The 19,754-nt window shown below is 36.1% G+C and overlaps 1 protein-coding gene across 2 annotated transcripts in view; it reads left to right on the top strand.

The window, feature by feature from the left end:
- The window catches only part of LOC149780958 (ATP-dependent translocase ABCB1-like), a 94,548-nt gene extending 84,962 nt beyond the window's left edge, over positions 1-9,586 (top strand). For both annotated transcript variants that reach the window (XM_089938059.1, XM_089938058.1), the window contains 3 exons: positions 308-514; positions 1,206-1,352; positions 5,167-9,586. In XM_089938059.1, the coding sequence (XP_089794185.1) occupies positions 308-514; positions 1,206-1,352; positions 5,167-5,364 (552 nt within the window). In that variant the 3' untranslated portion in view covers positions 5,365-9,586. The remainder of the gene's footprint in view (positions 1-307; positions 515-1,205; positions 1,353-5,166) is intronic.
- Positions 9,587-19,754: the final 10,168 nt, after the last annotated feature.

Here is a 19,754-nt window from a genome sequence, read left to right as displayed (position 1 = left end):
GGTAACACAAGCATGGTTAATGATAACACAGACAAGGTTAATGGTAACACAAGCATGGTTAATGATAACACAGACAAGGTTAATGGTAACACAAGCATGGTTAATGATAATATGGGTATGATTAATGGTAACAAAGATATGATTACTAGTAACACGGGCATGATTAAGGGACAAAATATTAGCATCCTGCATGGTACATAAAGTCATAATGAAAAGAAGGCAATGGCTGATAGAAAAAGTCAAAGAAACATGCTTCTGTGTTACATAAGTGGTTAAATTAGCAAGATTCTATTATTTGTCCTTATAGCTTGCAGATAGATATGATGTCAAAAGCCTGAACCTCCAGTGGCTACGGTCACAGATCAGTGTGGTCTCCCAGGAGCCAACCCTATTTGATGCTAGCATCACAGAGAACATCGCGTACGGAGATAATGACCGTGTTGTGACAATGGAGGAGATTATACAGGCAGCCAGAAGTGCCAACATTCATAACTTTATTAATTCTCTTCCAATGGTATGACTTTAGTTTATTTCCATATTAAATCAAAATCATTTATGAATCTTGACCCTGTATTGAATCTATTGTTTGCACGGCAACCTGTTACCACTTTTTTTCTGGGTTCATTTTTAATTTAAAGAAAACAATAAATTAATCAGTTGCTGTTTGTGCTAAGCCAACTATGGTAGTTTTTAAATGATGCAAGTGCTCTTGATTTAAATCATTTTATTGACCACATGACAACTGCAGATACTGATCAAGATGATTATGATGATGATGCAGTTTAATACATGTGAATGAATAATTTTATCTGATTTTGCCTAGCTGACAGAATTCTAAATGTCAGCATAACATGTGTGTCATCGGCTAGTTAATTATATTTATTTCTTCTACTATTTCACCTCGTGAAATAATGCAACATAAAAGGTTAAGATGTCAAAATGTCTGTAAAATTTATATTTTAAAAATTAGATCAAAAATATATAAAATCCCATAAGTTATAGACACATATTGTTAAAGAAACACATTCCTTCAAAACGACAATGAATATCTCAGTTGGTACATATGTTGATGCAATTTCAGAACTTTTATTTGATTTGCTAGATTGAGAAAACATACCATCAGTCGCTTTCTTATTTGTTGGGACCAGATTATTTTATATCGCTGCAATTATCTGAATTAAATGACAGTATTCTTCCTGTTCTAGGGCTATGAGACAAATGTGGGTCGTAAGGGGACACAACTCAGTGGTGGACAGAAACAGAGAATCGCAATAGCCAGAGCCCTAATTAGAAATCCGAAGATCCTCTTGTTGGATGAGGCAACATCCGCATTAGACTCAGAGAGTGAAAAGGTATACCAAATTACCCCCTTGATAGACACCTTTTGGCTGTCTGAAGCATTTTGGTATGTCCTGCATACCAAATATATCTCTAGCATTTGCTACAGTTTCCTACATTTGATAACTATATTATGCGTACTATTAATGAAAACACGATCTCCAGCATTTCATATATTTTAACAAAGAATATTTAATTGAAAATCAATTTTAATAACCTCAGTACATTTTTGGTTTGTTTTCATTTCATTGCCCTGTAATGAATATACAACATGTAATGAGTATACAGTCTGAAGCGAGGATACAATGTGCATTGAGTGTACAATGTGCATTGAGTGTACAATGTGCAATGAGTATAAAATGTATAATGAGTATACAATGTATAATGAGTATACAATATGCAATGAGTATACAATGTATAATGAGTATACAATGTATAATGAGTATACAAAGTGCAGTGAGTATACAATATGCAATGAGTATACAATGTATAATGAGTATACAATATGCAATGAGTATACAATGTATAATGAGTATTCATTGTGTAATGAGTATACAAAGTGCAGTGAGTATACAATATGCAATGAGTATACAATGTATAATGACTGTTTTTTGTGTAATGAGTACACAAATTTCTTTGTGTAATGAGTATACAAAGTGCAGGGAGTATATAATGCTCAGTGAATACACCATGTATAATGAGTATTCAGTGTGTAATGAGTATACAAAGTGCAGGGAGTATATAATGCTCAGTGAATACACAATGTATAATGAGTATTCAGTGTGTAATGAGTATATAATGTCCAATGATTATACAGTGTGCAGTGATTATACAATGTATATTGAGTATACAATGGATAATGAGTATACTCTCTGAAGTGAGTATATGTGCAGTGAGTATAACAAGTGTTATGGGTATATAATGTGTGATTGGTAAATGAATACATATATTCTTCCCAAATTTAATTTTCTACCAATAAGAGTGTTTCTGTTAGGCTTTTGTCACAAATGTGTATTTAATAGTAGTTATGGCTCAAATTCAGGTCCGAGCCAGAATTACAGATGTGTGGACATACAAACCATATGGACAAACCCAATTCTGATGTCGCATTAGGGGCAGAGAAAGTCATCCATCATATTTATGCAATCTCCATCTTTTTATGCTGATTTCAATATGCCACAGAGGTTATATAGGATAGACAGAGACTGAGGATGGATCAAACCATCAGAAAAAGCCTTTTTCATTTGCAAGAATTTTGTATTCACACTAAATGAACCTATTATCAATGGGGCAATAGCTGTATTATCGTCAAGGTTACTACCGGCTTTAGGCAATTTCAGTAATGGTTAAAGAAAGTGGGCAAGTGTACATGTAGACTGTGAAACAGCAGTAAATATGTGTACAAACATAAATTAGTGTGATATTTGTTTAAAAACAAACAGTAGTATTTTACGTTACTGCTGTAAAGGTATATCTATTTCTGAACATTAACTTTTATCTTAAAACGTATTATCTATTGTATCAGTCATGTATGTACACCGATTTAAAATAAGGTACCCATCCATGTGAATTTTAGTTTTATAATGTATCCTCCAAAGCAGCAAAAGAGATAATACTAAAAAGCAGAGTATGCAGTTCCTTTATAGTTGGTTAGGCTAAAAATAATTACAGTTCAGGATACGAAAAATGTATCTCTATAGTCATGAAAATACATTTAGTATTTATCCTCAATTTCAAGAACGGTGAAGCTCAAATCTAGAAAAATTTGTTCTATAAGAGGTGATCTCTTTAAAAATATGATTGTCTTCAAAGTCATATCCTTTATAGGTGCATTGCATTTGTTCCAATTGTGTTGAACAACAAAGTATCTCCAAATTAAGTCAAATTGAACCCAAAATACAATATGAGAGTTTAGACCAACGTTCCCGCTGTGGTACTTGGCCAAACCACAATGTCACTGATGTCACTAATGCCACATACGACTGGTGGTTCTTGTGAAACAAACATCTACAACTTCTATAACCTCCAGACCATAATAGATTGCACAAACATAACTGCAACAATTTACATTAAATTTTATGACATATATTTCAGATTTTCTTTATAAATGATGCTATAAAATGTGAACACAGATAAATAATCAATACATACAAATAAAACCATTCCCTTGTACAAATACCATATATTTTTTGTGCAAATTGTAGTCACATGTGTGCATATATGAGTGCTGTTTCTCAGTGTTTCCTAATGGAAAAGTATACTGATAAAAAATATGACCAGTTTATTACACAATAAAGGACAACAATAATTCCTTTCAAAACTAAAAGTTCTTTAGACTGATTAATTACATACAGAATGACATTAATAAGATTAAGACTACCTCTGTCAAACGTGATTTTCACTTGTATCAAAATGTCGTACATTGGTCTCTACTGTGCAACACTTTATCATTAATCATTCCTTGGACACAACAATTTGTTGCTACACAATCAGTTTAAGGCAATTCATAAATTGTTCACTAAGGTGGTTCATTTTCAAAATTAGAAAGACTCCCAGGGTCCCTGTAGTACCATTTCACCTGTATTTTTTCATAGCCTCCAATTTTTCCTTTCCTATTAATCCATAAAATGATAATCTTGTTTTTGTTTTAGTTATTTGAATAGTTAACTCTTATCTTAAAATATTTGACAATTTCGACATTTAAGAAAATTTTAATTATTATTCTTACTGATGATTGGTTGTACACCTTAAACTATAAATAGAAAAAAAATGGCTGAAATACTGACATTAAGCTGAGATTTTTCTCATTTAGACACTTTTCATACTAAATCAAAAAGTGGCCTCTCAAAAGAGGTTTAAAAGCATTTATAGCAAAGACTATGAAAAATTATATAGTATACCTGACTATACCATAGATAGATGGGAAGACCATCACTATTTACTTATAGTATACCTGACTATACCGTAGATAAATGGGAAAGCTATCACTATTTCATGACAGTACTATTTACTAATAATGTACCTGACTATACCAAATATAGCTGTAGAGGCCATAACTATTGCAGGCCAGCACTATTTACTTATAGTATACCTGACTATACCGTAGATAGATGGGGAGGCCATCACTATTTACTTATAGTATACTTGACTATACCGTAGATAGATGGGGAGGCCATCACTATTTACTTATAGTATATTTGACTATACAGTATATTGATGTGGAGGCCATGACTATTTACTTATAGTGTTCCTGACTATACCGTATATTGACTGGGAGGCCACCGCTCTTTGCTTATCATATACGTGATTATACAGTATATTGATGTGGGGGCCATGACTATTTACTTATAGTGTTCCTGACTATACCGTATATTGACTGGGAGGCCATCGCTCTTTGCTTATCATATACTTGATTATACAGTATACTGATGTGGGGGCCATGGCTATTTACTTATAGTGTTCCTGACTATACCGTATATTGTCTGGGAGGCCATCGCTATTTGCTTATTGTATACCTAGAAAAGGCAATGTTTGATTGCATAGTAGTTTGAACTCCAACAGTTTACTTTTGAGGTCTAATTGCTTTTAGAACATACAATTTACTACTTTAAAAATCAAACCTTTAATTAATTACATGTAATACAAATCATGAATTGGAATCATTCAACACTACAGTTTGTGCCGTCAAATGTAATTTAGATCTTACTCTTTATTTATAATACTACAGTTTTAGTGTAGCTTGTTGTAATTAGATGCAGAAATATGATGACTAAACGAACTTCACTTGTCCGAATCCTTTTGAATGACAAACAAATTACTTTTTTTCAGATTGTGCAGGAAGCTCTTAGCGAGGCACAGAAAGGTCGCACCTGTATTGTGATTGCTCATAGATTGTCCACAATCCAAAATGCTGACAAAATAGCCATTATACATAAAGGAGGTGTGGTTGAATTAGGCAATCATGCAGAACTGATGGCTAAGAAAGGAGTGTATTATAGACTACAAAATGCCCAGCAGAGGAGATGAAACTTTCTGTGATACCTTTTCCCATATAGTTCTCTCCAAATTCATCAAATTTTTATCTACGAAGGATGTAGAAGACAATCATTCCTCTTGACAGCATTGAGACATAAATGTTTAGTAAGTAAATCTCTACTGAAAAGCAGCTGACCAAGATTGCCAATTTGGAGCGGATGACAGCCATTTCTTGTACAGAGATGTATTTTTTGACCCAAATGTTTGCAGTCGGAAATTGATATATAAATATGACTAGTCCCATGTACTGTTGTTCTTCATAGTACAAATCATTGTTTCAAATTGTTTTTGCTATTGTGTTAAATGATTTCTTTGCATTTTCAGCCTTGTCATGGTCAAACGTTTTGATAAATTTAGTTGTTGCTTACTTAGCTTGTATAGGCCATGAAAAGTGTTTTACTTCAATTGCTGACATTAACATAGCTTCACGCAAAACGTTACTTTCATGCTTATTGAATGAATCATTGTAAGCATCAAAGAATAAATTGTCAGTTGTGTGCCTGGTGTAGATGTGATGTACTCAGAATATACAATTACAGCAGTTTATTTCAAAATTTGCATTAAATCACTGTCAGGAAAATATTTAAATATTTCTGTCATTTAATATGTTCATTCTTAGCAAAATTTGAAATAATAGTCATAGACCTGATCATTTTTTTTTCTGGGGGGATAGAGCTTTTCAATGAAAGGCCGTGGATAGCCCATGATCGATATTTTTAATGTTTACGCAACCACCGTTTACTGCTTCTTTGGTTGATTGAACATTTCATTGGTTTTCATTAATTGCTTCAGAATATAATTTTTCTTTTTTTTTCTCAATGCTTTGATCATGTTTGAGTTTTTCCTCTGGATCAGCATCAGTACCAATGCATTGCATAATCATCAGAATGTATATTTTGTTTAGGTTTCATGGAAGCCTAAAGGGTGGTGCTAAATGAACTGCATAATAATTTTCCAAGGCACACATTTGTTTCTTTCCTTATCGAGATAATAGAAAATATTTAAAAAGAGTGTGTGCGTGTTTATTATTTTATTTTTAATGTAGCTTTAGCACTTTTCCAGAGGGTCCCCTGAGTGGCTGAATAGTCTAAAGCACTCTCCATTACGGATCACTGCCATCTCACCTCTGTCTGCATGGGTTCAAGTCTCGGATTCGGCCAATGTGGATATGTGACAAAGCTTGCCAGTAGCTTCTCGTGGGTCGGTGGTTCTTTCCGGGTTTTCCCGGGTTCTTCCTCCATCATTAATACTGGCCGCCATGTATAGCCTATCGTGTGCTGAAAAATGGCATTAAACCCCACAACAACAACACTTTTCCAGTCATCTCGCTACTATGTCTGCAGCGTAACAGCAAAATGAGTGAATGTTTGTGTGTTGTTTGTAATGTTTGAGACTCTTAGTGAAGTTATCCCATTCCTTCAAAGTTCTCGAAAACAAATGTATAATATCTGACGTTACCTATTGCTTTGATGAAATAAACGGCTTTAACTTGCATCAGATAATATGCTGGTAAGACTGTCAGCCAAATAGTTCTTGTCATTAAAATTTGACAAAGCCACTTTTTCATTTTGGTATGACACATTTCATGATTGTATGATCTGGAGATACTAATGTCTAGGTAATTGTCTTCGTGGAACTAATCACTGAACATCATTCGTTAAGAATGGTTTTATTACACTTCCTTTACAGATTTAATTTCTTCATGATAAATTTAGCTCTTAATAGGTTTTCATCCAGCATGTCCTTCAAAATACCATTATTGTTTTTATTTTTTGTAGTAGGTTAAACGCATTTTTCGTTGCGTAGTCACTGATTTTTTAATTTGTTTACATAATGCATTGTTTATCACCAATTTGACGAAGTCGTTTTTGAAATAGTTCTCTTGTGGTGTTTGAAACATTTAGATGTATTTAGCTCAATGATCAGAAAGAGCAACTCTTGAGTTTTTTTCTTTTTAATCCTATTGGTATATACAACAACAGATTTCTGAACTGAATTACAAATTTGTTTCAGCATACAACATAATAATGAGGTATGGATGGTTTAGTTACATAATGAGGTATGGATGGTTTAGTTACATAATAATAAGGTATGGATGGTTTAGTTACATAATAATGAGGTATGGTTGGTTTAGTTATATAATAATGAGGTATTGATGGTTTAGTTACATAATAATAAGGTATGGATGGTTTAGTTACATAATAATGAGGTGTGGATGGTTTAGTTACATAATAATGATGTATGGATGGTTTAGTTACATAATAATAAGGTATGGATGGTTTAGTTACATAATAATTAGTTGCTTCTTGAAGATCTAGGAAATCTTACAGAGGTGATACAAATTTTTTCATGGGTGTAATCGGATAACTTGTAATGGAAATGCAACTGCTATGCAGAATATTGATGAGAACTGTTTTATTATCTAATTTTTTTGTTACCTGCCCATCCAATATTCGTAAATGGCATATATGGATTTGGAGTCTAACTATATATGGTATTAATCAATATTCGTAAATGGCATATATGGGCTTGAAGTCTAACTATATATGGTATTGATCAGTATTCGTAAATGGCATATATGGGCTTGGAGTCTAACTATATATGGTATTAATCAATATTTGTAAATGGCATATATGGGCTTGAAGTCTAACTATATATGGTATTGATCAATATTTGTAAATGGCATATATGGATTTGGAGTCTAACTATATATGGTATTAATCAATATTCGTAAATGGCATATATGGATTTGGAGTCTAACTATATATGGTATTGATCAGTATTCGTAAATGGCATATATGGATTTGGAGTCTAACTATATATGGTATTAATCAATATTTGTAAATGGCATATATGAGCTTGAAGTCTAACTATATATGGTATTGATCAGTATTCGTAAATGGCATATATGGGCTTGGAGTCCAACTATATATGGTATTAATCAATAAGAACATGAAAAAGAAATTCTGTTCAAATTTATCGTACTCACCGTAATGTTATAATTTTCCCATTACCATACGCATAATATTCTCAACTGGCTTCTTCATATTGATGTATCAAAATAGTTCTCATTGTGATCCACTCTCTAACATCAGAAACATTTTTATAGTCTGTCACTAGTTCTAGTTCTACACCAATGAAATAAACAATTGATAATGAACTAATGCTGGTGCACTGAAATATCCATCATGGTGTGTGCATTCTACAAGATTTTAATTCTAGATGTTCAATATTTTGCGATGTTGCTCAAAGTATTGTAAGACACCTAAAATGCAGTCAGCACACCTGATGTCTCCGGCATCTTGCAAACAGAAACAGAGTTCCTTTTTGCAAAGAGCTTATTGGTTTTTATGTCTATTTCCGACTAGGCACAAATTTCGGTTTATCCCTACTTTACTATTTACACCCTTCATCTTGACAAATAACTATGAACATATCAGTGTGCCTTTCTTTCTGACATTTTATGACCGCAAAAGGCCCAACATATCTATCATCAAATTTCACGTACACATTTATGAAAATAGTTCATTCACCTTCAGTTTTGTATACATCCTAAATTTGTACAGAACAGATATTGAACAAATGACCAATCAAAATTATTCGTTGACCTTCTAGGAATTATTTCTAACTTATTTAGGATTGATAGAATTACACTAAAAATTAATTTGCTATTTTTCATGTTAATGTGTTTTTCATTATTGCAATAAATATTAGAAGAGACAATTACTAAATTACATCACTGAAAATGGCAAATGAATCATTTAAGAAAATAGTAAAGCCACAACAAAAACTCACTAAAGAGATTCATCATACAAAATAATTGATAGGATGTATGCACACAGTGGAGAAAAGCAAATCATTATTAACTAGATGGAAGTTTGCATCTGTGATTCTTTGAATCCATATATTAAGAAAGTCGTGTTTTTAATTTAGCTCAGAAATGCCTAAATGTTACGTAGTTATGAAGGTGACAGTATTTGGTCACTGAACTTCCTTTGAAATTCAATTTTGAAAGGTTGTTTCTTATTTGGAATATTTTAACTTTTTCAAGGAATACTCTGTTGTTACTGTTTTATTTCTTGCCCATACTCTCACGATCTTATCTATTAATCTTTTATTTATTTTTTACGTTTCATAATTATGCTTTTTTACTAACGATAAATGAATGTTATACTTATTAATAACTGCGATCAATAAATATTACTTCCTACAATTCATGTTTTACTATTATTTTCAATTAGAGTTTACTTGTATAAATCTTGTGTAACTATATTCTGTATTTTCACTGCCTCTCTGTTTTTCTTTGTCTTTCTGTCTTACAACTAAAGATTTTGTCAATAATATAAATACAATGTTCAAAGCTCTGTGTATTTATTGTTGCAACCCCGCCACTAGAAGTTATTAGAGTCATGACTAAGATATGTCCTGTTGTCTTGGCTGGACAAATAAATATCTGATTACAATGCTATTACAATGGACAAGTGAGAGAAAGAAACTATAGTAACTGGCGATGGTCTGTTTTGTTACTGAGTGACATGGTTATAAGAATGAATTTTATTTTTGCATATATAAACACAGTTTATTAAAATAATCCAAAGGCATGTTATCAGTTGCTCTTGGAACAGCAGCAGAGAGGGTGAACAGACCTTTTGCTGAAACATCATTTTGAAAACTAAGATGTTATATGAAAAAAAATATATAAAATAAGGTCACTATCGCTAAACCAGAGCCTCTAACTTTAGCGAGAGTTTCTCTAAATGGGTTAGTTTTTTTGTTACTTTGTCTTTGTTGTTTGTGTTTTTCTAAATTTGTACATGTGTTTTCATTTACCCATCGGATGTTTCATTGAGATTGCACCCTCTCTGCTGCTATAACTAAATCATTATTACATCAATAATGACACTTGGCACAGAATCTTATACTGCTAGTTCAGCTCGAGAAAGATTAGAAGCAATCAAAAAGTTTTTACCTGTTCGCGATTCTCTTAGACAAAAACTTCAAGAACATCAGGAATAACAAGTTGAGTATACAGAAGGTACAGAAAAATTATTTAAACCTATTACAAAGGTTACTGAAAGAGTTGCAGAAGCTACTGAAGGTCTTCTTCCAGCAGTAAAACAAACTGCTGAGCAAACTGAAAAATAGCAAGAAGAACTAAACAAACAAAAAAGATTTAAAAAGATATTTCAGATGAAGTAGATGATATTCAGCTTATTGACATAGATAAAGAAGTACTCAAAGATATTGAACAAGCTCGTATTAAAAAGGGTGATACACCAGAACAAGAAAAGCTTTATGTAATTGATAAATTTAGCAATGATAGCATTCCCTACATAAGGAATATTAAAGACGTAGATTTACCTATATTTGCCGTGGACAGTTATAATGATAAAACAGCATTTTTGAAACCTGCGTACTCAAATAAATATGTAAAAAGTGAAACCTGGTTTGATTGGGTTTACAAAATACGTTATAACCTTGATAGGATCGATAAAAGAAAAGATCCAAGATATAATGATTTTATTGATAGAGTAAGTAACTCTAGTGAAAAATTACAATGGCTAGAATCACAAAAACTACTTGTATTACAGAAGCAACCATCTCCAACAATAAGTGATAAAGAAGCTGAACAAAAAAGAAAAAAAAAAAACTAAACAAGAGAGAGAAAAAGAAAAAGACCCAGAATTTATGAGGACTAGACAAATGTGGGAATTACGTTCTTCGCCAGGTAGGAAAGAAGCAGAAGAAACAACTGGAAGTGTTTTTTCTTCCCTGACTACATCAGGAGGAAGTGGTCTTATTGCTTGTCCTTAATTCTCCAGAAATCATCAACGAAATATATTTGTCAAAGATTATTTACAGGAGGTGTTATGGATCATAATATTTATCAGTCTCTCATTAATGAAATTGTTGATGATTATCACAGCGACTGAAAACATTTAATTGGCATGTAATTTAAAAATGATTATACGCAGCTCAACGTGGGCCTGTAATAGTTAGGGTAGTAAACTCACGATTACCAACTTACAAACCGATTTACAGAGATGGATTTGGTGATGTTGTTGTGGGTTTATTCGAAAGGATGGCTCCAAAAGCAATACCGATTGCAAAACAATTAGGGATGAAGGCTATTGAGGCTGTTCATGATAAAGGTATTAGTGATATTGGTAATATTGCCGGTAAAGCATTTTCATCGATCAAAGAAAGATTAGCTCAGTTAGTATGAAGAAAACCACAGCCACCAGTGAAACTGGCCAGCACTGAAGTTATGCCTGCAAATGTCAGTAAAATAATAAATCAAGCTGCAAATCAAAAACTAGCAGAGTTGGCTGGGTCCCATTTAAGAAAAAAGAAAAAGAAAAAATATAACTGCTAGTGTGATAGCAGGAAGTGGTCTTCGTGTTACACAATAACAATTATAATAAAAATGTTCAAGCGTATATCCGATCCAGCGTTCTATATGGACGCACCGGTTCTTAAAGATAAATCTATACGCGATTATCATTATTATTCTTATGATGCACGAGTAGCACATCAGTATGGTCGAATCGAATTACAAGTTCAAGATACAAGCAGATATTTCTTACCTGCTGAATCATTTATTGAAGTAGAAGGTAGACTTTTAAAGCAGATGATACAGCATACGGAATTGGTGATCGGGTTGGTTTTGTTAATAATGGTGTCATGGCATTATTTAACATTGTTATGTACATGATAGACGGCAAAATATTGAATCATGTCTCGAAAATGTTGATATTGCTACGACGACATTAGGTCTGACAAGACATTCTGATGATTACTCGAAGTCAGCTGGTCCGTCAATGATGTTTGCAAAGGATACCACGGATCAGCCTGAGAGTGATTACATAAATATAGGTGATGTAAGAAACGCTGCAGGAGCTGCAGAAACACCTGCAGTAATATCAATGAACGAACATTTCAACTTAGGATTTGCACACGTAGATCAGTGAAGAAAATTTTTCATGTTTGATTCCACTATCGCATATTTTTGGATTTTGTAGAAATGTTAGAAAAGTTATATTTGGAGCTAAACATATTGTGGTACTTGTAAGAAAAGCCATCGACAATGTTGCAATCTGGCGAACTAACGCAATTGATGCTGGTAAAGTAATATTAACAAAACTGTCACTGTGGGTGCCGGTAATGACACCATCGCTTGCTGAAGAAGAAAAACTAACTGATTTTATGAATTCAGGTGTTAAACTGTTGTTGTCATGGTTGACAATGACTACAGATAGCGTTCAAAGCAATGCGGCTTGGTTATTCACATGGCAAATAGCATCACAGCAAGGAGTTTCTGCGCTACGCCATATATTAATCGCATTTCAGGAAAATGCCAGAGTAGATTCATAGGAAAGAAATCCAATGGCATTTGACACACTTTGAGTTTCTGAAGTTGCTTTGAGGATAAACGGACATCAAGAACCATCTGAAGAAGTTTTGTTAAATTTTGAACGCAATCATGTTGCACGCACAGCGGCTCGTATCGTTGCTTAAAATTGACTTGTAATACATGTATTATAGTCCTATATGTAAGACCTGACGCTGATATTTATGTTGTGGGCGTCAAGGTCTTACAGCCTAACTAACGGAGTCACGGTACTAATTCAACTCCCATAGTAAACATATGGAAACACCAACATATTCAAAATTCAATAACTTTAAATTTCTGGGTGCTGATGATCAGACTTATATTACTCCATGCACAACTATCCTTGGTGCAAGCTTCTGTGTGGAGAACACCATATGACCCACGGCATTTTTTAAATCTACATGTGCCTGAAACACGTTATTGATTCTGCGCCAAATGAATCAGGTGCTACTTTCACTACTGAGTACTCCTAAGTCAAACCTGTACAAATACTAAAATTGCATCAATAGAATTTTGTCTATATTTTTTTTTAAATTACAGATAGGATAAGCTTTCAAAAGATATTTTTTACTAAAATTTTCATTTTCATTATTAATCAATTATGGACCACCAAACCCGTATATACTCTATTATTAGAGAAGATTTACAAGGAAGTTTGGCAGGGACTTGCCAGAACAAAATCTCATTTGGTGACTGTAGAATGTTTGTGTCGAGAAATTCACAAGAGGAAACTCGTCAAACTTCTCTTAATCAAGTCTGCGTTCTTTCGAGTACTCCTATTTAGACCATTTACATTAGAAGTTTTTACTGACATTCTTGACCGTTTCCCGGAATGGCAGTGGTCAGAAATTACTCACTACGTCCATCACTTTCGCTCTAGGAGAACTTTTTAAAAAAAATAAGGGCAATTAGAAGTGACCCCTCAACCTGAGTATAAATACTGACTGACATGGTCTCGGATGCTTTACACGAGAACATTCTTGGTTTGCCTGTAGAGTTGAGAGAACGTATTTACTGAGAATACGTCAAAATACAAGTAAAACTCAAAGAACTGCATATTTTACGTCACCAGTGTTTGAACCACTGGTATCAGAATGCTATAAGAGGACTAATTCTGATGACAGCGTTCCAATGGTCAGACACTGATGAACTTTGTGAGGGTCAGAAGGATTTGGATACAACAGATTCTACTTACAAAGTGTCCATACTGCACCGAATTCCAGAGGAAGAGTTAGAGGATTGCCAAAATCTTTTACACGGACTAATCTTGGTTGGAGAGGTAACATATGTTCGCCGTCTGGTGTGCGAGTTAGTGATTAACAATTTGGATACGCCATCAGTACATTTATTACCGCCAACAAAAGAGGGTATAAAAACACGTTACCATGCCAAGACCTGTATCATTAGTGACACAACAAATTCCTTGGAAGGAAGTCAATGACACTATTAAAAAAGTGGAGGATTACCAACACTTTCTACGAGAACTGTGTTCATTGAATTTGGGTCGTCGAGTGGTGTGTGTCTTAGGGACTTCCATTCTGGGATTTCGCCTACCAGCCGATTCCTTGTGTGCTCCTTACGATCTGTACCAACCAAAACAAAACATGAAGGTGATACCTTTAAATGTACACGTGAGATTCATTTTGTTAGAAACGTTGCGATTTCATCTCCATACTTCTCTACCTCCACGGGAAAAAAAAAAGATTCGTCACCGAGGATGCTCACAAACATGTGTGTGACTTGCACCCTCACTGGACAGATGTACGTGACTGGAAAAGTTTTGGTTTCGAGGCTTGGACAAACGAAGTGGCTCATTATGCCAAAGACTTGTGTTAATGACTTCAAACGATCAGTGGAAAATGTAACCTTTAAACCCGTGTTAGTCACATTGCCAGAAGAACCCGGCACGGTGGATTTTTGTTGTTGTTGTAGGGTTTAACGCCATTTTTCAGCACACGATAGGTTATACATGGCGGCCAGTATTAACGGTGGTGGAAGAATCCGGGAAATCACCAGAAAGAACCACCGACACACGAGAAGCTACTGGCAAGCTTTCTCACATACCCACATTGGCCGAATCCGAGACTCGAACCCACGCAGACAGAGGTGAGATATCAGTGATCCGTAAGCACTTTAGACCACTCGGCCACACGGGACCCCTCCCGGCACCGAGGAAAACACTCCATTCACTACAGTACTGTCATCGACATGGACACCCCCAAAAAGCCATTCCGTGAGGAGACCTGTGAGACTGTACCAAGTGGTGTAGAGACTATAAGAACATTCCACGGTGTCCCTAGGACACCACACCTTCGTCACAAAAAATGTTGTACAGTAACTTGTTTACATTCCTTTTTGATCATTTTGATTTGCATTTTATTGATGTACTTTTATGTATTTTTACTTTTCGTGTTCAATTTTAAACATTTAGGAAAAAAGTGTCCTGAAAAGTAAAAATAACTCTCGTCTTGTCCTCGTTCTTTTAAAAGTGACATCACCTTCACTATGGCTACCTCTGCTGTCTCTGCTACCTCCTGCTCCGCTTTGAAAGTCATCTACGAAAAGTTAGATCGTGCTACTTGGGAGGAATTGTATCTTCGCCATCCTTTTAACATGTCAATATGTTAATTGCTAGACAAAGCGGTTCAGGAAAAACAGAATTTATCAAACGTATGATCGAACATAAATATCATTGGATCGATCGTCCACCTCAAAGTATCGTGTGGTGTTACAAAGAGCAGCAATCGGCATACAGCCTCCTGTGAGAAAATCAAGGATATTCCTATTGTGTTTGTGGAAGGCATTACTCGCGATGAAGACTTGATCGTGTCTGACCCCAGTCTAATCCATCTGGTGATCTTCGACATGTTAGGAGAAGACAAAGAAGAAATTAAACTGTGGTTTAGGCGCAAAGGGCATCATCGTAATGCCAGTGTTATTTACGTCACCCATCATTCGTTTCAACAAGGTAAAGCCCATCGCACCATCAGCCTCAATCTCATTACGTAGTCTTGTTTAAAAGTCCAAGAAATAAATCGCAAGTGCAAGTGTTAGCCAGACAATTAGGAACTTCTTGGCGGACTCATGCGTGCGGCGATGCCACGCAAACCCCTCACTCCCATTTACTCGTGTATTTAAAACCCACTACCCTCGATCATATGCGATTTTGTGCCCATTTGTTTCACCACTGATGCCAAGACGGAGGGCCTGTCGTGTACACGTCCCTGTCGACTTAAAAAATCTATCAAAACCTCGGACACTTTTGGTCTGTCTCAAACATCTTCAACATGACGTCCCTTCAGTCTCATTTTTTCTTTCAAATTGATTCGTGGTTTGTGCGGCATCAGCCGAAACAAAAATCCACAAATACGTGCTCGTGTCGTAGAAGCGAGTCTCAGAGAAATCCTACTATGGTTTTCAGTGACAACACATCAATTACTTCAAGGCATCATTCATATCCCTCATCAAACCAAACTCTTTTTTGACAAAACAAAGTAGCCTTGACGCAACTGGCAGATCTCCGCATCAACATTCAAACCAAAATGCAAATCATTTTGAAACCTGGAGATAGATGTTATCATGAAGGTGTCATCATTAGTTCCTTCTTAAAATAGGATCCTAATGACCTAAAAGTCACCCCCAAGAAAAAAGCCTCTCCCCACCCCAAACGTACCAGACGAAAACGTGCAGTGGTGTCAAGACTAGGTAACAGACCCAAAGAAAAAAAGTTCCCATAAAAAGAAATGTCCCAAGAAAAGACCCCAGAAAACAGCTTTTTACCGCAAAAGAGTGACATTGCTATCTGGACGCAACCTTACATTCCCAAGCCAGCACCTGCAGGGACGGTGACCGCGTCTCCGGTAGCCTCAGTTTCTTTCACGTCACCGTTGCCAGTGATGCCAGCCAAACCCAATTTGAAACCCGTTTGTCCCCATTTCATGAACAAATGGAAACCCCTGTCTCCAGAAACTTCTCTAGCGGTGACACCCTCCTCCTCTTTAGCTCCAGTGGAAGCTCTTAACAAAGTACCTGCCCTCAAAATTAAAGTCCAAGAGAGATCGGGCATGTTCCAGAGATTACTGGATTCATCCAAGCAAGAACTGACACGATTTAATCCGTTACGAACCCCTGAACGAGGAGTGTTGCTTGTCATAAAGTTGATACGACGTAGCTACAATCAGTGGTGACGCATTCCACTATAAAAAAGACCCGTGCCAGAAGATGAGTATCAGCGTTTTTTTGCTCCTGAAAGCAAAACGATGTCACCTAAAAGAAGTCACACCACCGATATTGTCGTTCTCCTGTACAAAAAAGAAAAAGAAAAGGACAGTCTCAACGTTTGACCCTGCATCCGAGAAAGATGTCTAGCCCAACAGTGCTCACCAAAGAAAAGACACAATCGTCCAATGAAAAAGAGGAGCTGCCAAAGGGAAGGTTTCTATGATTCGATAGTCAAACAGTTCGTCAAACAGACTGGTTACAATCCCTACGAACTACTAAAAATTATACTAAAAAACAATAAGATAAATTGACGTGTGCCAAGTCTTCAACGTCTGTGTATTTTGTGTGTGCTCCGTAACGAATAAAGATGTCACCCCCACCCCCCGAAACCATGTTTCTTCTAACCCAAAAGGAAAGAAAAGGAAATGACTTCCTCCTCGTTTAGCCAAACATTGTCCGTCCTGTCCAAAGCCCCTCCACCCATACGAAAACACCGCATTCAAACAGCGAATTTTGCCTGAATGTCTTGAACGGAATGGTACCTTTGTCTCAACATCAGAAAAATGCTTAGCCAAGCATCGATCGACACGTTCTTCGCCAAATAATGCAAACAGAATACACATCTATCAAAACAAAAAGATGCTAGTACAACGCGGAGTATTTGTGCACCCGTTGTTAGGACCGTTGGTGACAGGAGTATTGGTAACAATGATTACAGGACTCATGACGAGAGCTGATTCACAAATGGGTCCAAGGATCAAGAAGATAAAAGTGACCTCATGGGTTAAAAGATTTCAGACGTGTACTTTGGAATCTGATGGAAGGACGAAAGCTGACATTAGGGGCAAACGATGGATGTAATTCCATCGTTATCAAGAACAACGCCCCCCGTATTTACCTCCCAGTCCTCATTTGACCGAGATGTCCCAGTTACAACACTAATTGCAATCGTTGATGGATCGCAGGGATTTGTCAGTAATGGAAAAATCACAAAGGTACGGTCAAGTGTTACAACGATTTCAACTCTTTCACCAGAAAGCTTTAGAAGAAACAGCTCCACCGATGTCAAGGCCCTAATGAAAATTCCATCGCCACCGCTACCACCACCAGTAACCAAGACAGACGCAGTCCCACGGATGCCCGAGGAAGAAGAGACTTTCAAATACCGTCAGTGGCTCCCATCCCTAGTAAGATTTCAGCGTCCTTGTTGAACACTTCTCCCACACCCCAACACAAAGAACTCAAAGCTTGGGTAAAAAAGATAAATGTCCATTCCTCTTTCGACAGAAATGAAAAAGAAAGAAGGGAAAGCAGATGTGAAAAAAGAAAGCAAGACAAAAGCCATCTCATTGCCACCACCACTATCTTGACTTCTACTCCCGTGGCACGTCGGACACGTAAAGCCGTTTCCAAACCACCTCACCCAAGTTAGAGTATAATCCGTGAAGAGTGGGTGACTTATTTAAGAGAGAGAGTTCTAATGGATCATTTGTTAGCTAACATTTACTACGATCCAGCCCATCCTGCGCATTACGCAGGATTTAGTAACTGAATTGTGCAGACAAAACCAGACTGAAAAGTATCCGTTTACCTTAAGTGCAACGCTAGTTACAAGATCAAGCCAGGTATTCACAAACCAATTAGGCGAAAAGTTTCCAAAAGTCACACCCGAGTGGAGAGTATTGATCATCAATGGCAAGTCGATTTAGCTGATGTTTCTCATTTGGCTACCAACAGTAGTGGCTACAAATATTTGTTTTATGTCATCGACGTCTTTTCCAAATTTGCCTGGGTGCGCCATTGACTTTCAAATTGAGCACTGAGTTAGTGCGATCCTTAACATTGGTGTTGAAACAAAGTGGTCGTCACCCTCTTCGATGGCAAACCGACAAAGGCACCAAATTTCTGAACCAAGCCTTCCAAAAAGAATTGAATAAACAAGACATTCATTGTTTCATCCCCGAGAATCAAGAAACCAAGGCCAGCATCGTGGAACATTTTCAACGTACCCTGAAAGAACGCATGTGTAAATATTTACGCATCAACACACTCTCAAGTACATCGACGTCTTGCCACGTCTGGTCAAAGCGTAAAATCAATCTTACCATCACAGCATTGGATGCGCCCCCCGAAGAAGTGACTCCTGTCAACGAAGAGGTCGTCTTAGATAGTCTGTTTGGTACGTCCCCGACTGCGGATGCCCCCAAGAAAGGTGGAGTGTATACGACGGGAGATTGGATGTGCTTTGGCAAAACCAAACGCACCTTCGACAAAGGATATTTACTTAACTGGACCACCGAATTGCTTGATGTCACTTAACTAGTGCACGACCAATGACGAGGAAGATGGAAACACCTATCACGTTTACTGCGAATTTGTACATCCTCATTATTTGCCCGTCAGTAAGTCGTCTTTCGACAGTGTCAACATTCGTATAAAAGGAGATCTAGGGCAAAATATTCCATTCTTCAAAAGGAAAGTCACAGTGAAACTCCAGTTTTCAAAAACGATTCTCTAATGACTTGTAAGTCATGCATCCTGTGTGCCGAGTAGTCGATTGACAGGAAAGACAAAATTTACGTGATTTTCAAGGAAAAAGTCAGAATTGAATAGATGACTTATTATCACCTGTGAAAAAGGAAACAAACAAAATGGATACCTGGGAACTTGATTACCTTTTGAAATACAGTTCGTACACCGCTTCTTGGAATCCTGTTGTGTGCGATAAATATTAAGTTCCTCATCGCAAACCAAAAGACCATCAAGC

The sequence above is a fragment of the Sinohyriopsis cumingii genome, chromosome 16 (genome assembly GCF_028554795.1).
Source record: "Sinohyriopsis cumingii isolate HCF-2022 chromosome 16, ASM2855479v2, whole genome shotgun sequence".
Lineage (NCBI taxonomy): Eukaryota > Metazoa > Mollusca > Bivalvia > Unionida > Unionidae > Sinohyriopsis > Sinohyriopsis cumingii.
Note: the sequence above shows the minus strand (reverse complement) of the source record. Positions and strands in the feature narration are given on the sequence as shown.